This window comes from Nerophis lumbriciformis, linkage group LG12 (assembly GCF_033978685.3).
Source record: "Nerophis lumbriciformis linkage group LG12, RoL_Nlum_v2.1, whole genome shotgun sequence".
Taxonomy (NCBI): domain Eukaryota; kingdom Metazoa; phylum Chordata; class Actinopteri; order Syngnathiformes; family Syngnathidae; genus Nerophis; species Nerophis lumbriciformis.
In genome coordinates this window covers 8,685,646-8,709,181 of record NC_084559.2, presented here as the reverse complement: position 1 = coordinate 8,709,181, position 23,536 = coordinate 8,685,646, and the positions used below count along the sequence as shown (strand labels likewise).

The window sequence follows — 23,536 nt, the reverse complement described above, 5'->3', positions numbered from 1 at the left end:
TGTCTTGCGCTCCTATTTTGGTGGCTTTTTGTCTTTTTTTTGGTATTTTCCTGTAGCAGTTTCATGTCTTCCTTTGAGCGATATTTTCCCGCATCTACTTAGTTTTAGCAATCAAGAATATTTCAGTTGTTTTTATCCTTCTTTGTGGGGACATTGTTGATTGTCAGGTCATGTGCGGGTGTACATTGTGGACGCCGTCTTTGCTCCACAGTAAGTCTTTGCTGTCGTCCAGCATTCTGTTTTTGTTTAATTTGTAGCCAGTTCAGTTTTAGTTTTGTTCTGCATAGCCTTCCCTAAACTTAATATAATAATAATAATAGATTTTATTTGTAAAAAGCACTTTACATTGAGTAAACAACCTCAAAGTGCTACAGTGTATAAAAAAATAAAATAAAATAAAAAGATAATAAAAAAAATAAAAACTAGAACAGCCAAATAGCTAAAACTAGTATGCATATATCTAAAAAAAAAATAGCTAAAACTAGTATGCATATATCTAAAAAAAAAGGCTTTTTTTTTTATTTATTTTTTTTAAAGAAGGGGTTTTAAGCCTTTTTTAAAAGCATCCACAGTCTGTGGTGCCCTCAGGTGGTCAGGGAGAGCGTTCCACAGACTGGAAACGGCAGAGCAGAAAGCCCGATCTCCCATTCAATGCCTTTTCTTAGGGGCACTCACCTTTTGTTTATGTTTGGTTTAAGCATTAGACACCTTTTTACCTGCACACTGCCTACCGCTGTTTCCCCACATCTACAAAGCAATTAGCTACCTGCTGCCACCTACTGATATGGAAGAGTATTACACGGTTACTCTGTCGAGCTCTAGACAGCACAAACACTTAACAACACATCATTTGCAGACTATAATTACTGCTTTGCAGAACATATTTTTAACCCAAATAGGTGGAATTACATAATCTCCCACGGCACACCAGACTGTATCTCACGGCACACTAGTGTGTCGCGGCACAGTGGTTGAAAAACATTGCTCTAGATTTCAACATTATGATTTGTACATTTACAGAATGTGCTTGTTCTATTTTTAAACGAAAAAAAACTATCTGAAGTTGTCTTTATTTTTAAGTTATCGTGCCGTGATTTTTTTACCAGTCCGGCCCACTTGGGAGTGGATTTTTCTCCATGTGGCCCCCCCATCTAAAATGACTTTGACACCCCTGGCATAAGACATTAGGACATTAAGCTAAGATGTTTTATTGGTTGTAGAATTTTTATTGCACAGAATTGATCAATTGTTATGTGTGCTGCCCTCGGTGGAAAAAGTTTGGACACCCCTGGTCTGAGCACTAAATCAACAGCCTGAGATGTCAGACTTGAAGGAATAACATCTATGAGGAGTATTGCTGTCAGGCTTGTCCCTGACAGTTTGGTTATGTTTTAGTTTTTCTTTGATTCGGCCATCAAGGTTAAAGCATTGTTAAGCCTCTCTGCCATAGAAATCCCCGCGGGGTTCGTGTTAGGCTGGAGTATTCTGTCACGGAGTGTTGGTGACGAACCCCAAGATGCAGAGAAGGCAGGATTGGTGCAGGAAACAACCAAAATAAAAGCGCTGACAGGAAATAAAGACAAACACAGAGGAAGAACTAAAACATAATCAAACTGTCAGGGACAAGCCTGACGATTGCACCGTCTTCATGACACTTGGACTAGACTGGCACAGGGACAAATCACAGGTCTGGTCAAAAGTGTACGTACACTTGTAAAGAACATCATGTCATGGCTGTCAATCATTTCTACAACTCTTGTTTTTTTGTGATGTAGTGATTGGAGCACATACTTGTTGGTCACAAAAAACATTCATGAAGTTTGCTTCTTTTATGAATTTATTATGGCTCTACTGAAAATGTGAGGGTGAAAAGTATACATACAGCAATGTTAATATTTGCTTACATGTCCCTTGGCAAGTTTACCTGCAATAAGGCGCTTTTGGTAGCCATCCACAAGCTTCTGCTTGACCACTAAATTGCTGCAGTTCAGCTAAATGTGTTGCAATGGACTTGTTTCTTCAGCATTGTCCACACCTTTAAGTCAGGACTTTGGGAAGGCCATTCTAAAACCTTCATTCTAGCCTGATTTAGCCATTCCTGTACCACTTTTGACGTCATTGTCCTGTTGGAACACCCAACTGTGCCCAAGACCCAACCTCCGGGCTGATGATTTTAGCTTGTCCTGAACAATTTGGAGCTAATCCTCCTTTTTCATTGTCACATTTAAAGCAGCAGTTCCATTGTGGGAATTTTTCCACTTCAACAAACAACTTCGTTTTTTTGTCCTGATTATTTGGCGGTTGAAGTGGGTTGAAAAGTAGTAGTCAGAAAAAAGGGCTTTGCAAAACCTGGAATTCTGGAAAATCCTGGAAGTTTTTTGAACTTGGAAAAATGATAGTTTGAATGTCCAGGATGTTGGAATGTGTTGAAGGTGGAATGGTTGCAATGGGTTGAAAAATTTGGAAACTGTGCAACTTGGAAAAATGTCCAATTCATTTTGAATGGGGAAAAATGTCCCTGAAAACTGGGAATTCTTGGAAATCCGGGAATTTTTTTAAATTGTTGAAGGAGAGCACACAATTTTGAAAATGTTGAATATTTTGGAGTTGGAACAGTTTGAATCGGATGGAAAATTGTGGAACTTTGAAAAATGTCCCATTGATTTCAATGGGACCATCCATCCATCCATCCATCCATCTTCTTCCGCTTATCCGAGGTCGGGTCGCGGGGGCAGCAGCCTAAGCAGGGAAGCCCAGACTTTCCTCTCCCCAGCCACTTCGTCCAGCTCCTCCCGGGGGATCCCGAGGCGTTCCCAGGCCAGCCGGGAGAGATAGTCTTCCCAGCGTGTCCTGGGTCTTCCCCGTGGCCTCCTACCGGTCGGACGTGCCCGAAACACCTTCCTAGGGAGGCGTTCGGGTGGCATCCTGACCAGATGCCCGAACCACCTCATCTGGCTCCTCTCCATGTGGAGGAGCAGCGGCTTTACTTTTAGCTCCTCCCGGATGGCAGAGCTTCTCACCCTATCTCTAAGGGAGAGCCCCGCGATCCGGCGAAGGAAACTCATTTCGGCCGCCTGTACCCGTGATCTTGTCCTTTCGGTCATAACCCAAAGCTCATGACCATAGGTGAGGATGGGAACGTAGATCGACCGGTAAATCGAGAGCTTTGCCTTCCGGCTCAGCTCCTTCTTCACCACAACGGATCGATACAGCGTCCGCATTACTGAAGACGCCGCACCGATCCGCCTGTCGATCTCACGATCCACTCTTCCCCCACTCGTGAACAAGACTCCGAGGTACTTGAACTCCTCCACTTGGGGCAAGATCTCCTCCCCAACCCGGAGATGGCACTCCACCCTTTTCCGGGAGAGAACCATGGACTCGGACTTGGAGGTGCTGATTCTCATCCCAGTCGCTTCACACTCGGCTGCGAACCGATCCAGTGAGAGCTGAAGATCTTGGCCGGAGGAAGCCATCAGGACTACATCATCTGCAAATAGCAGAGACCTAATCCTGCAGCCACCAAACCAGATCCCCTCAACGCCCTGACTGCGCCTAGAAATTCTGTCCATAAAGGTTATGAACAGAATGGGTGACAAAGGGCAGCCTTGGCGGAGTCCAACCCTCACTGGAAACGTGTCCGACTTACTGCCGGCAATGCGGACCAAGCTCTGACACTGATCATACAGGGAGCGAACTGCCACAATAAGACAGTCCGTTACCCCATACTCTCTGAGCACTCCCCACAGGACTTCCCGGGGTACACGGTCGAATGCCTTCTCCAAGGCCACAAAGCACATGTAGACTGGTTGGGCAAACTCCCATGCACCCTCAAGGACCCTGCCGAGAGTATAGAGCTGGTCCACAGTTCCACGACCAGGACGAAAACCACACTGTTCCTCCTGAATCCGAGGTTCGACTATCCGGCGTAGCCTCCTCTCCAGTACACCCGAATAGACCTTACCGGGAAGGCTGAGGAGTGTGATCCCACGATAGTTGGAACACACCCTCCGGTTCCCCTTCTTAAAGAGAGGAACCACCACCCCGGTCTGCCAATCCAGAGGTACCGCCCCCGATGTCCACGCGATGTTGCAGAGTCTTGTCAACCAAGACAGCCCCACAGCCTTAAGGAACTCCGGGCGGATCTCATCCACCCCCGGGGGCCTTGCCACCGAGGAGCTTTTTTAACTACCTCGGCAACCTCAGCCCCAGAAATAGGAGAGCCCACCACAGATTCTCCAGGCCCTGCTTCCTCATAGGAAGACGTGCTGGTAGGATTGAGGAGGTCTTCGAAGTATTCCCTCCACCGATCCACAACATCCGCAGTCGAGGTCAGCAGAGCACCACCCCCACCATGAAAATGGTGGGGATTTATGGTGTTCCTGGGATTAAAAGGCCTCACCTTTTCTCCTCCAAACATATTGCTGGCTATTGTGGCCAAACAGCTCCATTTTTGTTTCATCTGACATCACAAAGATAAGACCTTCTGGAGGAAAGTTGTAAGTTGTAGAAATGATTGTAAAGTCAAGACAGCCATGACATGATGTCCTTCACAAGTGTGTGTACACTTTTGAGCAGGACTGTAAGTTGTATTGCTACATGGGCTTTCAAGTGGAGCGCCAAGGTCACACAAAGAACATTTAACGTACTCGTTTGAATCGACACACCTGGAAAGTGGAAACGTACTCAAACATTGAACAATGTAGCCACTCTCTAAGTTGTATCTACAGGCTTGTAGTCTAACACATAAGGCAACAATGTAGCCACTCTCTAAATGGTATCTACAGGCTTGTAGTCTAACACATAAGGCAACATTTGTAGACATTTGATGGAGAAGAAGAGACAAAACTGAGTGAGAGTTAAAGTGCAAGAACACACAAGTACAATCATCAGCTAGGCTACAGCCAGTTCTGCCTCAGTGGGACTGGAAGAACACTTATTGATTGACAGTTTGAGGTGACTCTTCACTCTAGAACATTCAAAGACTTGACATTTTCCAGTGTCGGTCAATTTTTTTTTGTGAATGGCTCAGAGAACGTAGCCCGTCTTGGTCGACTCGATTAAGCACGGCGAGGGACAAGGCTTCACATTCAAGACTGGTCTTTCTGTGGTCTTAACGAGACATCATTCGTACAAACTCTGAGAAAAGAAAATGGAAGAGAAGGGTCATATTGGCAGCTGTAGTTACACCACACCAGTGATTCCCAACCACCACACCAGTGTTTCCCAACCTCCACACCAGTGTTTCCCAACCACCACACCAGTGTTTCCCCACTGTTAGAATAATTGTTTGTAAGTTATCACAAAAGAAACGTTGTATTATGAATGCTGTCTTTCGAGGCCTAACAAGAGGAAGAAGGCTCGTAAAACTCCACTGTGATTTCAACACGGACAGATGGCAGGATCTGCTCAACTTCCAGAGGAACTCACTTTGAAGTGTTAAACGAACTCTCTCTGAAGTATTTCACAAACTCTCTTCCAACTGTTTGGTGACCGAGGTCAACGCTATTTACGACCCGCTGCCCTCTTGAAGTCACTGTGGTCAGGAGACGGGAGGGGTTATCCATTGTCCTCCAACACCTGCCCCAGCTGGATCCAGGAAGAGCCCAAGCCCGAGAAATCCTCTTCTTGGACTTCAAAGCGACCGAAAACAATGACTCTTTTACACACTTACCATTCCTGCTGTGACATGTGTTGGTGCGTGAACATTGAACATTGTAATAAAGAGGAGACGAAAACCTTCTTCGTCAGAGCGTGCTAAGACACTGTAAGAGGTTACAGGTCGACACCGTCTCTCCTCAATTGAGTCCAAATTGAATTCTGTCTCTGTTTGATTCCTTGCCTTTTGTCTTGTTTAATAGATGTCCTGTGTTTGAACGTGACACCCACCTCCACACCAGTGTTTCCCAACCTCCACACCCAGTGTTTCCCAACCACCACACCCAGTGTTTCCCAACCACCACACCCAGTGTTTCCCAACCACCACACCCAGTGTTTCCCAACCACCACACCAGTGTTTCCCAACCTCCACACCAGTGTTTCCCAACCTCCACACCAGTGTTTCCCAACCTTTACTCAGCCCATTGATAGAGAAACAAACAAAGCCACGGAGGTTTTTGTACGCTACATTTTTTTGGGAGGATTCTGTTTTCAAGATTGATTGATTGGAACTTTTATTAGTAGATTGCACAGTACAGTACATATTCCGTACAATTGACCACTAAATGGTAACACCCCAATAAGTTTTTCCACTTAAATTGACTTGCCAAAGAAACATTTCTGCCGAAGGTTCACCCTGATTTTTGTCATAGGGTCAAACATAGTATGTAACAAACCCTGTCTGTTTACTTGCTTGATTCCGCGGATTTGAGTGCCCACACAAAGAATCACAAAAAAGCCAACATGGGGCCAAAGAAAGCACTTTGAAATTCTGGAAAGAACTTGTAGCAAACAACAGTGGAACCTTGATTTACAAACCCTAAAAATCCCTAAAAAAAGCTTCAAAGTGCCTGATTTTAACCATCGTTATATACACCCGTCCATTTTCCTGTGACGTCACATAGTGAAGCCAACACAAACAAATATGGCGGAAAGAACAGCAAGCTATAGCGACATTAGCTCGGATTCAGACTCGGATTTCAGCGGCTTAAGCGATTCAACAGATTACGCATGTATTGAAACGGATGGTTGTAGTGTGGAGGCAGGTAGCGAAAACCAAATTGAAGAACAAACTGAAGCAATTGAGCCATATCGGTTTGAACCGTATGCAAGCGAAACCGACGAAAACGACACGACAGCCAGCGACACGGGAGAAAGCGAGGACGAATTGGGCGATCGCCTTCTAACCAACGATTGGTATGTGTTTGTTTGGCATTAAAGGAAACTAACAACTATGAACTAGGTTTACAGCATATGAAATACATTTGGCAACAACATGCACTTTGAGAGTGCAGACAGCCCAATTATCATCAATTAATATATTCTGTAGACATACCCTCATCCGCGCTCTTTTCCTGAAAGCTGATCTGTCCAATTTTGGAGTTGATGTCAGCAGGCCAGGGAAGCTAGGGTCGATAGCTCGCTCGTCTGCTGGAACAAACTGCCGCCATTGCTTACCGTGCTAGCGAGGTACTTTGTCCCTGAATTGCTCACACACTCCGGCAGATTCAATGGGGGTCTGGCGGCAGATTTCTTTGACTTTATGGTTGGAAATGCATCTGCTTTGAGTGTCGCAGGATATCCACACATTCTTGCCATCTCTGTCGTAGCATAGCTTTCGTCGGTAAAGTGTGCGGAACAAACGTCCAATTTCTTGCCACTTTGGCATCTTTGGGCCACTGGTGCAACTTGAATCCGTCCCTGTTGGTGTTGTTACACCCTCCGACAACACACCGACGAGGCATGATGTCTCCAAGGTACGGAAAACAGTCGAAAAAACGGAAAATAACAGAGCTCTTTTGACCCAGTGTTTGAGAAAATGGCGGATTGCTTCCCGATGTGACGTCACGTTGTGACGTCATCGCTCCAAGAGCGAATATTAGAAAGGCGTTTAATTCGCCAAAATTCACCCATTTAGAGTTCGGAAATCGGTTAAAAAAATATATGGTCTTTTTTTCTGCAACATCAAGGTATACAGGTAAAAGCCAGTAAATTAGAATATTTTGAAAAACTTGATTTATTTCAGTAATTGCATTCAAAAGGTGTAACTTGTACATTATATTTATTCATTGCACACAGACTGATGCATTCAAATGTTTATTTCATTTAATTTTGATGATTTGAAGTGGCAACAAATGAAAATCCAAAATTCCGTGTGTCACAAAATTAGAATATTACTTAAGGCTAATACAAAAAAGGGATTTTTAGAAATGTTGGCCAACTGAAAAGAATGAAAATGAAAAATATGAGCATGTACAATACTCAATACTTGGTTGGAGCTCCTTTTGCCTCAATTACTGCGTTAATGCGGCGTGGCATGGAGTCGATGAGTTTCTGGCACTGCTCAGGTGTTATGAGAGCCCAGGTTGCTCTGATAGTGGCCTTCAACTCTTCTGCGTTTTTGGGTCTGGCATTCTGCATCTTCCTTTTCACAATACCCCACAGATTTTCTATGGGGCTAAGGTCAGGGGAGTTGGCGGGCCAATTTAGAACAGAAATACCATGGTCCGTAAACCAGGCACGGGTAGATTTTGCGCTGTGTGCAGGCGCCAAGTCCTGTTGGAACTTGAAATCTCCATCTCCATAGAGCAGGTCAGCAGCAGGAAGCATGAAGTGCTCTAAAACTTGCTGGTAGACGGCTGCGTTGACCCTGGATCTCAGGAAACAGAGTGGACCGACACCAGCAGATGACATGGCACCCCAAACCATCACCCAACCATGCAAATTTTGGATTTCCTTTGGAAATCGAGGTCCCAGAGTCTGGAGGAAGACAGGAGAGGCACAGGATCCACGTTGCCTGAAGTCTAGTGTAAAGTTTCCACCATCAGTGATGGTTTGGGGTGCCATGTCATCTGCTGGTGTCGGTCCACTCTGTTTCCTGAGATCCAGGGTCAACGCAGCCGTCTACCAGCAAGTTTTAGAGCACTTCATGCTTCCTGCTGCTGACCTGCTCTATGGAGATGGAGATTTCAAGTTCCAACAGGACTTGGCGCCTGCACACAGCGCAAAATCTACCCGTGCCTGGTTTACGGACCATGGTATTTCTGTTCTAAATTGGCCCGCCAACTCCCCTGACCTTAGCCCCATAGAAAATCTGTGGGGTATTGTGAAAAGGAAGATGCAGAATGCCAGACCCAAAAACGCAGAAGAGTTGAAGGCCACTATCAGAGCAACCTGGGCTCTCATAACACCTGAGCAGTGCCAGAAACTCATCGACTCCATGCCACGCCGCATTAACGCAGTAATTGAGGCAAAAGGAGCTCCAACCAAGTATTGAGTATTGTACATGCTCATATTTTTCATTTTCATTCTTTTCAGTTGGCCAACATTTCTAAAAATCCCTTTTTTGTATTAGCCTTAAGTAATATTCTAATTTTGTGACACACGGAATTTTGGATTTTCATTTGTTGCCACTTCAAATCATCAAAATTAAATGAAATAAACATTTGAATGCATCAGTCTGTGTGCAATGAATAAATATAATGTACAAGTTACACCTTTTGAATGCAATTACTGAAATAAATCAAGTTTTTCAAAATATTCTAATTTACTGGCTTTTACCTGTATATTGACGCTTACATAGGTCTGGTGATAATGTTCCCCTTTAACAATTTGTCATGGCGTACTGGTTGGGAATCACTGCACTATACTTCACACATCATTGTTTTACCTTCAAAGTCGACGAGCCCATCTCCGTTCAAATCAACCTCTCGTAGAATGTCCTCCACTTCATTTAAGCCCACCTACAAAAAAAGTAGTTAGTGTGGAAAATGTACACAGTGGACATCTCCATGTTATTACAACTCTCACCTGATGGCCCAGAAGCTTCCGCATTGCATCTCGCAGCTCAGACGTACTAATGGCACCATCTCCATTTGTGTCAAACTAGTGAAAAAGCATTTGTAGTAAATGCCGAAGAAGACAAAAAGACCAACTTACAGAAAACAACAACATTTACCTCTCTGAAGGCATCTTTTAATTCTTTTATTCCGATCATGTCTGCTGTTTCGGCAAGAAGTTTTGGACCCATCAATTCGACAAAATCCTCAAAATCCACATGACCTCCCACTTAAGAAAAAAGAACCAGCATATAATGACATACACATGACAAGAAATATTGAAAGAACACAAGACGGGTCGATTCTTACAGTTCATATTGATCTGCTGACTCAGCTCGATCAGCTCCATTTCAGTGGGCATGTAGCCCATAGTTCTCATGCAGTTCCCCAGATCTTTACAGCTGATGAAACCATCCTTGTCCTTATCGAACTCTTTAAACGCATCACGCAACTCTGTGTAAAGCAAAGACGGAAAAGTGTTTCAGTATGTAGAAATGGAAATGCATTCTTTACAGTGGAAGCTGCTTTTACACCCAATCATGGCACCCACCTGTTCCCAATTAGCCTGTTCACCTGTGGGATGTTCCAAATAAGTCTTTGATGAGCATTGCTCAACTTTCTCACTCTTTTTTTGCCACTTGTGCCAGCTTTTTTTAAACATGTTGCAGGCATCCAATTCCAAATGAGCTAATATTTGCAAAAAATAATAAATAAATAAATGTGTGTTAGTCATGTATGATGTCTTTTTGTTATTTTTTTTTGTGTGATGTGTAATGTCTAGTGTTTAAATGTACGGCAGTGACAATGAATTTCCCCAAGGGGACCAATAAATCTAATCTAATCTAAAAATAACAAAGTTTACCAGTTCGAACGTTAAGTATCTTGTCTTTGCAGTCTATTCAATTGAATATAAGTTGAAAAGGATTTGCAAATCATTGTATTCTCTTTTTATTTACCATTTACACAACCTGACAACTGCAGTGTTTCCCACACATTCATTTATTTGTGGCGGCCCGCCACGAAAGAATTACGTCCACCACAAATGGATTTTTCGGCTTTTGACTCGCTCGACCGCTCATAAAAGCAATGGGACTGTCTGTGAATGTTGCTTGTAGTTACACCTCCGGTGCAGTAGGTGGCGGGAGCCTACTATGCATTGTAACTCCGCCAATAGCACTTAATTCACCTGGTCAACAACAACAACAAGAACAAGAACAACAAGAACAAGAACAAGAACAACAACAACAACAACAAGAACAACAAGAACAAGAAGAACAAGAACAAGAACAAGAACAAGAAGAACAAGAACAAGAAGAACAAGAACAAGAAGAACAAGAACAAGAAGAACAAGAACAAGAAGAACAAGAACAAGAAGAACAAGAACAAGAAGAACAAGAACAAGAAGAACAAGAACAAGAAAAACAAGAACAAGAAAAACAAGAACAAGAAGAACAAGAACAAGAAGAACAAGAACAAGAAGAACAAGAACAAGAACAAGAAGAACAAGAACAAGAAGAACAAGAACAAGAAGAACAAGAACAAGAAGAACAAGAACAAGAAGAACAAGAACAAGAAGAACAAGAACAAGAAGAACAAGAACAAGAAGAACAAGAACAAGAAGAACAAGAACAAGAAGAACAAGAACAAGAAGAACAAGAACAAGAAGAACAAGAACAAGAAGAACAAGAACAAGAACAAGAAGAACAAGAACAAGAAGAACAAGAACAAGAAGAACAAGAACAAGAAGAACAAGAACAAGAAGAACAAGAACAAGAAGAACAAGAACAAGAAGAACAAGAACAAGAAGAACAAGAACAAGAAGAACAAGAACAAGAAGAACAAGAACAAGAAGAACAAGAACAAGAAGAAGAACAAGAAGAAGAACAAGAAGAACAAGAAGAAGAAGAAGAAGAAGAAGAAGAAGAAGGACGGACAGACGGGATCAAAATACTCGCCGGCTACTTTTCATAATGATGGCGCTTCCTACGTTTCTACCTCAAACGTCCAAAAGCTGCTGAAAGCCTTGATCCAGGATGCCATGGGGAAAAAAACTTAAATGGTGCCTTTTGGCGATAGTTAGCAGCTTGGTGGCTCATAGCCGGCTAGCTAACGCTTGCTAGCATTGCTTCATTTTTACAGGTGTTATAGGTAGATAGGTTATAGCTGCATCGCTCGCGGCTCGTCATATATTTAACGTTAATCCGCGATTTCACCGAGCGTTTCACCGACGAGCTAACGTGTCCAGGTTGTAGCCCTGTTGTCAATAAACACACATGGACTGAAGCTAAATTGTCCACTGTCCACTGCAGCATGTGAATGCAATGAAAAGAATAAAATCTGAGCCAAGCAGCTGTTAAAATGTTGTCCAGGTTAATGTTTTGGCCATTAAAGGCCCTTCATTTCAAGATTTCAACTGTGATCGGGCTTTAAACAGGTGGCTGACCTGTTCAGATGAGTGTAACTGCTACTGGTCAAATAATGTGAAATAGCATTTAATTTTACATGTATGCAATGCCATTTAAATGTAATTATAGATAATAATAATAATAATAATAGTGTAGTGTTGTAACTAGTCAAGGGGAATAATTTTAGTAAGATATAAGCCATGAGCACTACACAGCCAGAAAAAAACCTAGGCAGGACAAGTAAAAATATTGGGGCAAGTAGATTTGAGAAGTCAGGCAAGTAGAAAAAAACCTTAACGTTGAACCCTGCATGTGTTGAGCTGCTGCCGCTTAAGGTTAGACGGCACTGTACATAGAGCGCTTCTGCTCGTTAGTAATAAATTCTAATGTTGGATGTTCACTCCTTCACACAGATGAGTATAGAAAAATATTTTCAACGGCCGAAAAGGGCTCGACTTGGAGAGGAGGTAGGCCTACAGTCCGGACCACAGGTGCGACCTGTTCAGCAGCAGCAGGAGGAGGAGGAGGAGGTTGACTGACTGTGGCAGGACACCTCTGCCTCTGTTTCACTTCATGTTGCTGGTAAATAATATGGTTGTAGTAGGAGGCTAAAGTTAAATTATTTAATATTCACTAATTAAAGGGGCAGAGCTTTAAGAGACATTTTAGCTTTTATAAGATATGTTTTTTGTAAGAACCACAATTAATAAATATATTTCAGTGAATCACTAATTGTTCAAATCTGTATATAAATATGTACATAAAATGTTGTAATTATATTCCAACTCCGCGTTCTTCTTGGTCATCGCCGCTGCCGCCGCCAACCCCCCGACCACACCACCACAAATAGATGCCTGTCCTGTGGGAAACACTGAACTTCACTGCTTTTGGGGTTTGTACTAGAATGGACCACAGTCAAAAGAAATGACTGCAAAACACAGCGTTAGTTTTGTCAGCGAGTTCACGCCCAAATGCACGAAGCTAATGATTTGACTTTTAGTATTGTTTAAATCTCGAGTATCCAACATTGTAACAACATTTAAAAGTCAGAAAAGTGGAACATTGTCATGATGAGGTTTTCGCAACTTACTGCGAGGATTGTTTTCCCGGGATGTAAACAGACTTTTCCGGACCAGGGTAGCAGGTAGGAACATATTCAATTCCAAAAACTCAAAAGGGTACGAAAAAATAGAAAACAACCCGAAGGCGAGCGTGCCTATCGCACGCGGAAGCTAAGGCAAAAAAACTTAGGACATGAAACTAAAGACATGAAAACCTCACTAAACTAAACTGTGGCTTGAAACCAATAGCATGAACTATGGAAAAAGACATGGAACGAGCAGCATGAACTAAGCAATCGCATGAAAACAAGCATGAATCCGTGGCATGAAACGAGCAGCATGAAACTATGGCATGAAAAGAATCGATGTCGCCAGACCGACTAACTGGCAAAGGCTTAATAGTCTCTTGATTAGAGCCAGGTGAGCGTCCGAACACCAGCGGCAGGTGAAAATCATATGCCACCATGGCAACCAAAAAAGGAACTAAAGGAGTTCAAAACAAACAGAAAATAACAAAAACATAATAATCCCATACCTGCCAACTTTTGAAATCAGAAAAACCTAGTAGCCAGGGTCCAGGGGCCGCAGGCCCCGGTAGGTCCAGGACAAAGTCCTGGTGGGGGGTTCAGGGGGGCCGACGCAAAATGATTATTAGCATTCAGACAGGTTAAAATGTTGCTAAAACCATCACAGTGACTTTTCAAAACAAAAATATTACAGCAAAAATCATATGTGTTGATTGACATGTTTATTCTGTAAGCTAACTTCAATAGTTTGAAATTATTTTGACAGTTAATGCCAGTTATCCTGTCAACCTTTCACAAGACTTCCATTTGTTCATTGAAAGTATAAACACTTTTTACAGTAAACAAATGGTAAAACAGTACTAAACAATTCCATTAAAAACAAATTGGTGTCATTATTAACTTTCTGTCCAAGCTTGTATAATCTACTGCCTTGTTCAATTGTAAAAAATATTATGTGCCTAAAATTCACATTTCTATCACAATTATCATACTGTAAACATGGTAAGCTAACTTCATTAAAATTAATAGTCCTGTCAATAGCATGGAATTACAATTCAAATGTAGTTTTTTTGTAAGCCTTTCAAAAGAATTCAAAATATGAAAAATTAATGAAAATGTATTGAAGCCATCAGACACTTGAAAAGTGGCACATCACATCTCTAATGTAATCATTTGAACTTTTCAACAGAAATAGCACTGCAAAAATATTAAGGACATATTTCTGTATTTTGGTAGTTATGCTGTCAACATTTAACAAGATTTCTTCAACTTGGACTTGAAAGCATAAATAGTATAAACACTTTTAACAGTATAACAGTACTAAACAATTCCAATAGATAACATTGGTGTCATTACCTTTTTGTGGCTAAAATCCAAATGTATCCAAAGAATCTGTTTGGGCGACGAAAAACGTTGAAAGTTTTCCACTTGTATCGCTAGCAACGGCATTAGACTTGTGTTTTTTTGTCCCAACGTGGTCTTTTACATCGCTAATTCCTCCGTGTCCGATCGAAAAATCTTGTCTGCACAAGGTGCAATTCGCGTAGTTTTCACCCTTTTTGGAACGGATAATTATTCCCGGATAGGCTTTTGAATATTCTTCACGGAATGACTGCAGTTTTCTTTTCGGTTTAAGACTCGTTTGCGATTTTTCTCCGGCTGATTCCATGATCGTTCACTCGTTTGGAAACAATGGCCTCGTGCTTGGCAGCGGTGCTATAAATAGCCTCGCGCATGGCATTCGGAATGGCTCGATAGGAAGTTACGGGAAGCAGTGTCGATTGTCATTGTTGTTACGCGATTTCGTGAATAAAACTTAAAAAAAAAATTTTTTTTTAATTAATGAAAAACCGTATTTTTTTATCACTGCAACCGTAACCCGGAATAGGTTGATGAAAACCGTACTAATTACGGGAAAACCGGAGTAGTTGGCAGGTATGATAAAGATAAAGATAAAGATAATGACAAAGGTGAAAGAACAGGCCAACATATTTGGATGATTTCTTTAACAGATGGCTAATGTCACATTCATGACATGTAATTGACATTCATGACATTTTTTTGGGGCGACTTACTGTTGAAGAAAAACAAACTTACCATCCATTTCCTCTGGACGTAGCTCTCGGTCCTATTGAGAAAACACAAGAAATCATTGGTCAGGCTTTAAAATGATACATAATAGCACCCAAAGACTGGCAGGGATGTCCATAAAACTGCTGCTGTAAACATCAAACTAAGAATGCCTGACAAAAAAGGTAGAAAGTATGTAATCATCATACCTACAATGTTCACAAAAGAACATCGTGTGTTTCTATTTTTTTTCCCCCCCAACACTTGTCAAGAATGAAAGAAACCTTTAAAGGGCAGAGACGGAGGCAGACGTATCCCAGAAGCCTCAGGGGTTAACGGCGGGAGGAGTGAAGAGTGTAAACACAACATTGTGTGTTGACGTCAGATGCAAGGACATGACGACTGAAGGAGCTGGAAACAAACTAAGACACCATGAACCCGAGGAAGGGAAGCGGCCATTCCAGGAGGCATCATCAGCACGACTGTCAGATCTTTAAACGTCAGCACAGCCGAGTGCTCGACACTTACCAACATGACATCTACACTACACCGCATACTAGGGCTGTAACGGTACGTGTATTTGTATCGAACCGTTTCAGTACGGGGGTTTTGGTTCGGTTCAGAGGTGTACCAAACGAGTTTCCACACGGACATATTAAGTAGCGTAACGCACGTTGTGTAAACAATGCACACCGAGGCACAACACACGGCATGCTAGCAGCGACCGGGCTAGAACAACATGTATAATAGCCAGAGCTGGAAGACCCTCCTGCCTCGTTAAGATCTCCCGTTTGGGAACACTTTGGCTACGCGATACAACAATGGAGGACGGAGGTTTGCAGACATTGTTCAGCAGCTGCTTCTGACAACACGTCAAACATGCTAACCCATTTGAAGCGTCACCACCGCATTCAAGCAGCCTCTCCTCGGCGAGTCAGGCAGGGCTAAAGCAATAACAAATGTTTTTATAGCAGCAGATATAAGTCCATATTGCATTAAAAACTAGATTTTGACCCTCTTCAGGCATGTGATTTGACCACAATGAAAAAGACTGAAAACATTTCCGGGGGTCTGGGGGACGAAGGCCCCCAGCCAGGTCCAGGGCGGTGCCCTGGTGGGGGGACAGCTCCTTGTTTTTCACCAATTTAACATGCTAAAATTAGACCTGTCATCCCTCAACAAGCGCAGCGAAATTGTAACAACATGCCGCCATAGACGGAAACACCTCCTAGGTAACACATGAGCCAATCACCACGCCCCTACGCCCAGCCTGTACCCACCCACTCTGTGCCCTATATAAACCATGGTATGTGAATGCTCCCATTAAAATCTCCTGATGATTGAGGGTACCCCCCCTCATGAAACAGGCCTGTAGAGATGAAATAGTCTTGTGATTTTTTCCCCACACATACATATATATATATATATATATATATATACACACATATACATACATACATACATATACATACACCACACACACACACACACACATACATATATGTATGTTAACTAACAACGATCTAAACGTGTAAAAAAAAATTGTGCTGTTAAAGCAAACTTTCTTTAACTCGTTATTATTGCGTTAACTCTGACAGCCCTACTATTAATATGGTAAATGCTTTTTCAAAAGTCATTGGAATATAAAGCTCTTCCTTTGGGTTGTTTGCTTTACTTCTGAAGCAAAAGGTAGTGGATTATATTGATAGTTACATACATTTAATACCACTACTTTTTATCCTTTAGTATGCAGTCATGGTCCAAACATTCATATAGCTTTTGCTCGCACCCAATCAAAAGACGGAGTCATTGCAAAACAATTATTTGAGTTGTGAAAGCAGCTTGTTTAAAAATGTGTCCCAGGTAAAATATTCCATATATGTTCAGCCTCTCTGTACTTGGCCACTCCTTTAATGGTAATGACACAAGTTTGGGTAAAGAACATTGTTAATAATAATAATTAGGAACCATCTTTTCACAGCATCAAGATCAATAAGCATCTTTTCACTGTGAGTTGGACAGAATGTACAGTATGAAAACAAGCTAGAGGCATCGATTAAAAAAAAACATGCTGCCAAGTTTCCACGCATCACTCATAACAGTTTACTGGACACGTAGTACGGAGTGGCACCTTATGACTGCACATTGTCACAGGAACAGTAAACATGCTCAGGTCCGGAGAAAGCAAGGCTCTGCGTGCTGGACTCACAGCAAAATATTTAGCTATCGCAACAATGATTGTCCAACTAAACATGAGGTGAACCAACAATCAACAAGAATGAGTTAGCACTTTCAGCATTACAAATTACATGAAGTTCCAGACATACTTCAAATTTACAACAAACAAGAAAAATGTAACCTTACCGTTGTGAAGGCTGAGTCTAAACAGTTGCCCATTCCAAGGGAGAAAATGGGCATCAGAAAGGACCAAGAAGCCCTTTTCTCTGTGACATTGTCAGCTTGGCTTTTGAGGGGAGTGTAAATTCTGGTTTGAATAAGACCCATGAGGACTAAAGAAGTATTGAACTACCGACTGTATGTATACTCTGTACTCTGCATTGCACTACTGAAAGTACTAAGAATGTGATGCTGTGTGCAACCAAGCAGAGGAAGGAGGAAAGCAAACCAAGGACGGACATGGGAGGATTTTCTATTAAAAAAGGGGCGGTGACCCCCTGCTGGCATGCGTTTGTCACAAGGACCAACACAACACAGATACCAGTAAGACAGTTTATGTTTGCATTTTGTAGCAAATATACAGGTAAAAGCCAGTAAATTAGAATATTTTGAAAAACTTGATTTATTTCAGTAATTGCATTCAAAAGGTGTAACTTGTACATTATATTTATTCATTGCACACAGACGGATGCATTCAAATGTTTATTTCATTTAATTTTGATGATTTGAAGTGGCAACAAATGAAAATCCAAAATTCCGTGTGTCACAAAATTAGAATATTACTTAAGGCTAATACAAAAAAGGGATTTTTTTAGAAATGTTGGCCAACTGAAAAGTATGAAAATGAAAAATATGAGCATGTACAATACTCAATACTTGGTTGGAGCTCCTTTTGCCTCAATTACTGCGTTAATGCGGCGTGGCATGGAGTCGATGAGTTTCTGGCACTGCTCAGGTGTTATGAGAGCCCAGGTTGCTCTGATAGTGGCCTTCAACTCTTCTGCGTTTTTGGGTCTGGCATTCTGCATCTTCCTTTTCACAATACTCACAGATTTTCTATGGGGCTAAGGTCAGGGGAGTTGGCGGGCCAATTTAGAACAGAAATACCATGGTCCGTAAACCAGGCACGGGTAGATTTTGCGCTGTGTGCAGGCGCCAAGTCCTGTTGGAACTTGAAATCTCCATCTCCATAGAGCAGGTCAGCAGCAGGAAGCATGAAGTGCTCTAAAACCTGCTGGTAGACGGCTGCGTTGACCCTGGATCTCAGGAAAAAGAGTGGACCGACACCAGCAGATGACATGGCACCCCAAACCATCACTGATGGTGGAAACTTTACACTAGACTTCAGGCAACGTGGATCCTGTGCCTCTCCTGTCTTCCTCCAGACTCTGGGACCTCGATTTCCAAAGGAAATGCAAACCAAAACAACCCAAACCATCAGTGATGGTTTGGGGTGCCATGTCATCTGCTGGTGTCGGTCCACTCTGTTTCCTGAGATCCAGGGTCAACGCAGCCGTCTACCAGCAAGTTTTAGAGCACTTCATGCTTCCTGCTGCTGACCTGCTCTATGGAGATGGAGATTTCAAGTTCCAACAGGACTTGGCGCCTGCACACAGCGCAAAATCTACCCGTGCCTGGTTTACGGACCATGGTATTTCTGTTCTAAATTGGCCCGCCAACTCCCCTGACCTTAGCCCCATAGAAAATCTGTGGGGTATTGTGAAAAGGAAGATGCAGAATGCCAGACCCAAAAACGCAGAAGAGTTGAAGGCCACTATCAGAGCAACCTGGGCTCTCATAACACCTGAGCAGTGCCAGAAACTCATCGACTCCATGCCACGCCGCATTAACGCAGTAATTGAGGCAAAAGGAGCTCCAACCAAGTATTGAGTATTGTACATGCTCATATTTTTCATTTTCATACTTTTCAGTTGGCCAACATTTCTAAAAATCCCTTTTTTGTATTAGCCTTAAGTAATATTCTAATTTTGTGACACACGGAATTTTGGATTTTCATTTGTTGCCACTTCAAATCATCAAAATTAAATGAAATAAACATTTGAATGCATCAGTCTGTGTGCAATGAATAAATATAATGTACAAGTTACACCTTTTGAATGAAATTACTAAAATAAATCAAGTTTTTCAAAATATTCTAATTTACTGGCTTTTACCTGTACTAACTACAGACACTATGACACTAAGAACACCACAGTCATCAATCAACAATTATTCCCCCCTTAGATGAGAGCGAAGCCTGGCAATAATTGCATATTGCCTGTTCTGCCCTCACTATACGTGTTGAGGTTATACAGCAAGGCAGACAGCTAACAAACAATCCAAAGCAGATTAATCCATTTAGGCCCTTTATTGTTGTTGATCTTGCTTTGTCTTTTCCTATCTTTACTTTTGTCTTGCACTGGACTGTTATTTTTATTTTTTTTAAACTGAAATGCACACAATGACAAATGTATAAGCTATGTGATTCAATTAACATACTGAAATGTAATACATATTAGCTTCACACAAATATACCGTACTATCATCAAACAAATACTTCTGAGTGTTGAAACTATTTCGATGGTGGAAATATACGACTGGCAGCCATTTTAAGTCCTCAAAACATCCATTGAAACAGTGCACAAAAAAAATCGTTTTTCAATAAACATCTTAGTATCAAATTTAACCACTTTCTACCTTAATATTGAGTTACATAAACAAGTTAAACAGTTTACTTACAGACTTATCTTTTCCAAGGCTTGTAAGAGCTAACAACTTGTCTACTTCTCAACAGTCTCATGAATTGAACTGACGTCGCCAACCTGGAAGTGCCCAAACTAATGACGCGTAATATTTTCCTATCGCCACAAGGTGTCAGTAAGAGTCTACAATCAAATGGGCATAACATTGGCGTCCCACGGGGCATTTCCTGTGGGAAGGGATTCGTTCTCAGGGATTCGAATAAAGAACCAATTCTTTTTCTATTACTATAGTGGCCTCGATATCTTATCGAACAACCGGGAGAACCGGTTTCGAACATCATCCCTAGCTTTAACTCAACAAATCTTTTTTTAATGAAGTATAGGGATTTATTCCATTGCATCGGGGGCGGTACGTCTGGATTGGCAGACCGGGGTGGTGGTTCCTCTCTTTAAGAAGGGGAACCGGAGGGTGTGTTCCAACTATCGTGGGATCACACTCTTCAGCCTTCCAGGTAAGGTCTATTCAGGTGTACTGGAGAGGAGGCTACGCCGGATAGTCGAACCTCGGATTCAGGAGGAACAGTGTGGTTTTCGTCCTGGTCGTGGAACTGTGGACCAGCTCTATACTCTCGGCAGGGTCCTTGAGGGTGCATGGGAGTTTGCCCAACCAGTCTACATGTGCTTTGTGGACTTGGAGAAGGCATTCGACCGTGTACCCCGGGAAGTCCTGTGGGGAGTGCTCAGAGAGTATGGGGGAACGGACTGTCTTATTGTGGCAGTCGCTCCCTGTATGATCAGTGTCAGAGCTTGGTCCGCATTGCCGGCAGTAAGTCGGACACGTTTCCAGTGAGGGTTGGACTCCGCCAAGGCTGCCCTTTGTCACCGATTCTGTTCATAACCTTTATGGACAGAATTTCTAGGCGCAATCAGGGCGTTGAGGGGATCTGGTTTGGTGGCTGCAGGATTAGGTCTCTGCTATTTGCAGATGATGTGGTCCTGATGGCTTCCTCCGGCCAAGATCTTCAGCTCTCACTGGACCGGTTCGCAGCAGAGTGTGAAGCGACTGGGATGGGAATCAGCACCTCCAAGTCCGAGTCCATGGTTCTCGCCCAGAAAAGGGTGGAGTGCCATCTCCGGGTTGGGGAGGAGATCTTGCCCCAAGTGGAGGAGTTCAAGTACCTCGGAGTCTTGTTCACGAGTGGGGGAAGAGTGGATCGTGAGATCGACAGGCGGATCGGTGCGGCGTTTTCAGTAATGCGGACGTTGTATCGATCCGTTGAGGTGAAGAAGGAGCTGAGCCGGAAGGGAAAGCTCTCGATTTACCGGTCGATCTACGTTCCCATCCTCACCTATGGTCATGAGCTTTGGGTCATGACCGAAAGGACAAGATCACGGGTACAAGCGGCCCAAATGAGTTTCCTCCGCCGAGTGGCGGGTCTCTCCCTTAGAGATAGGGTGAGAAGCTCTGTCATCCAGTGGGGAGCTCAAAGTAAAGCCGCTGCTCCTCCACATGGAGAGGAGCCAGATGAGGTGGTTCGGGCATCTGGTCAGGATGCCACCCGAACGCCTCCCTAGGAAGGTGTTTCGGGCACGTCCGACCGGTAGGAGGCCACGGGGAAGACCCAGGACACGTTGGGAAGACTATGTCTCCCGGCTGGCCTGGGAACGCCTCGGGATCCCCCGGGAGGAGCTGGACGAAGTGGCTGGGGAGAGGGAAGTCTGGGCTTCCCTGCTTAAGCTGCTGCCCCCGCGACCCGACCTCGGATAAGCGGAAGAAGATGGATGGATGGATGGATGCTTTTTGCAGAAAGATTTACCGTATTTTCCGCACTATAAGGCGCACCGGATTATTAGCCGCACCTTCAATGAATGGCATATTTCAAAACTTTGTCCACCTATAAGTCGCCCGGGACTATAAGCCGCGCCTACGCTGTGCTAAAGGGAATGTCAAAAAAACAGTCAGATAGGTCAGTCAAACTTTAATAATATATTAAAAACCAGCGTTCTAACAACTCTGTCCCAAAATGTACGCAAATGTGCAATCACAAACATAGTAAAATTCAAAATAGTGCAGAGCAATAGCAACATAATGTTGCTCGAACGTTAATGTCACAACACACAAAATAAACATAGCGCTCACTTTCTGAAGTTATTCTTCATTCGTAAATCCTTCGAATTCTTCGTCTTCGGTGTCCGAATTGAAAAGTTGGGCAAATGTGGGATCCAAAATGGCCGGTTCCGTCTCGTCGAAGTCATCGGAGTCAGTGTCACTGTTCAGCAGTTCTGTGAATCCTGCCTTCCGGAAAGCTCGGACCACAGTTGTGACCGAAATATCTGCCCAGGCATTTACGATCCACTGGCAAATGTTGGCATATGTCGTCCGGCGCTGTCTCCCTGTCTTAGTGAAGGTGTGTTCGCCTTCGGTCATCCATTGTTCCCACGCCGTTCGCAGTCGTGATTTGAATGCCCTGTTGACACCAATATCCAGCGGTTGGAGTTCTTTGGTTAATCCACCCGGAATGACGGCGAGTGTTGTATTTGTGTGCTTCACTTGTTTTTTGACACCATCTGTGATGTGGGCGCGCATGGAGTTGTATATCAACATGGACGGAGCTGTGTGAAAAAAGCCACCCGGCCTCTTCGCGTAAACTTCCCTTAACCACTCGCTCATCTTTTCTTCATCCATCCATCCCTTCGAGTTAGCTTTTATGATGACGCCGGCTGGAAAGGTCTCTTTTGGCAAGGTCTTCCTTTTGAATATCACCATGGGTGGAAGTTTCTGGCCATTAGCATGGCAAGCTAGAACCACAGTGAAGGACGACTTCTCATTCCCTGTGGTGCGAATATTCACCGTACGTGCTCCCGTTGTATCCACAGTGCGGTTCACAGGAATATCAGTTGCTGTGAAATAGTAATCCGTGTGAGGATGGAGAGATTGCGTCTTTTCATGAACCGGATCCTTGTCGCTTAGTAGGAGCCATTTTGTGGTCTTTACAGATGTAAACAGGAAATGAAACGTACGGTAATATCCGCGCGCTTTTTCTTGTTCTACGCGGGCGGGTGGTTGCTTACAGTAGAAGAAGAAGCGCTTCCTGTTCTACCGGGAAAAAAGATGGCGGCTGTTTACCGTAGTTATGAGACCGAAACTTTATGAAAATGAATCTTAATATTAATCCATATATAAAGCGCACCGGGTTAAAAGCCGCACTGTCAGCTTTTGAGTAAATTTGTGGTTTTTAGGTGCGGCTAATAGTGCGGAAAATACGGTAAGCCTATTTTGTACTCAGATAGTTTGCGCGCTGCTTGCTGTACAACAGCCATCTTAGCTTGGTCGGCCATTGCTGGTTTTCACTTCCGGGAAGAAGTCGCGTGTCGGAATACAAGCAGTTGAATATTAGACACATGTCGAACATTTGTGTCTGTTCCCGCTCAAACAAGACCCTTTTGCAGGTCACACAGCCTTACTGAATCATTGTTTTACTCGTGGAATGCTTTCAACCTATAAATACTATCACTTGATTAATAACATCTGTTTTTCCCCAGTCAAGTCTATTTCATGACTAATCTCTCCCTGATTTCACGGCACATGTCGATTGA

At 43.1% G+C, this 23,536-nt stretch overlaps 1 protein-coding gene across 2 annotated transcripts in view; it reads right to left on the bottom strand.

The window, feature by feature from the left end:
* Nucleotides 1–3,856: 3,856 nt before the first annotated feature.
* cabp1a (calcium binding protein 1a) overlaps nt 3,857–23,536 on the bottom strand; it is a 27,502-nt gene continuing 7,822 nt past the window's right edge. The window contains exons 1-7 of one of the 2 annotated variants that reach the window (XM_061985877.2): nt 17,424–17,612; nt 15,087–15,117; nt 9,807–9,950; nt 9,617–9,726; nt 9,469–9,543; nt 9,329–9,401; nt 3,857–5,139 (exon numbers count right to left, since the gene is read on the bottom strand). In XM_061985877.2, coding sequence (XP_061841861.1) covers nt 5,114–5,139; nt 9,329–9,401; nt 9,469–9,543; nt 9,617–9,726; nt 9,807–9,950; nt 15,087–15,117; nt 17,424–17,564 — 600 coding nt within the window. In that variant the 5' untranslated portion in view covers nt 17,565–17,612 and the 3' untranslated portion in view covers nt 3,857–5,113. Of the gene's footprint in view, nt 5,140–9,328; nt 9,402–9,468; nt 9,544–9,616; nt 9,727–9,806; nt 9,951–15,086; nt 15,118–17,423; nt 17,613–23,536 lie in introns of those variants that run through there. The other variant, XM_061985876.2, reaches the window with a different exon arrangement.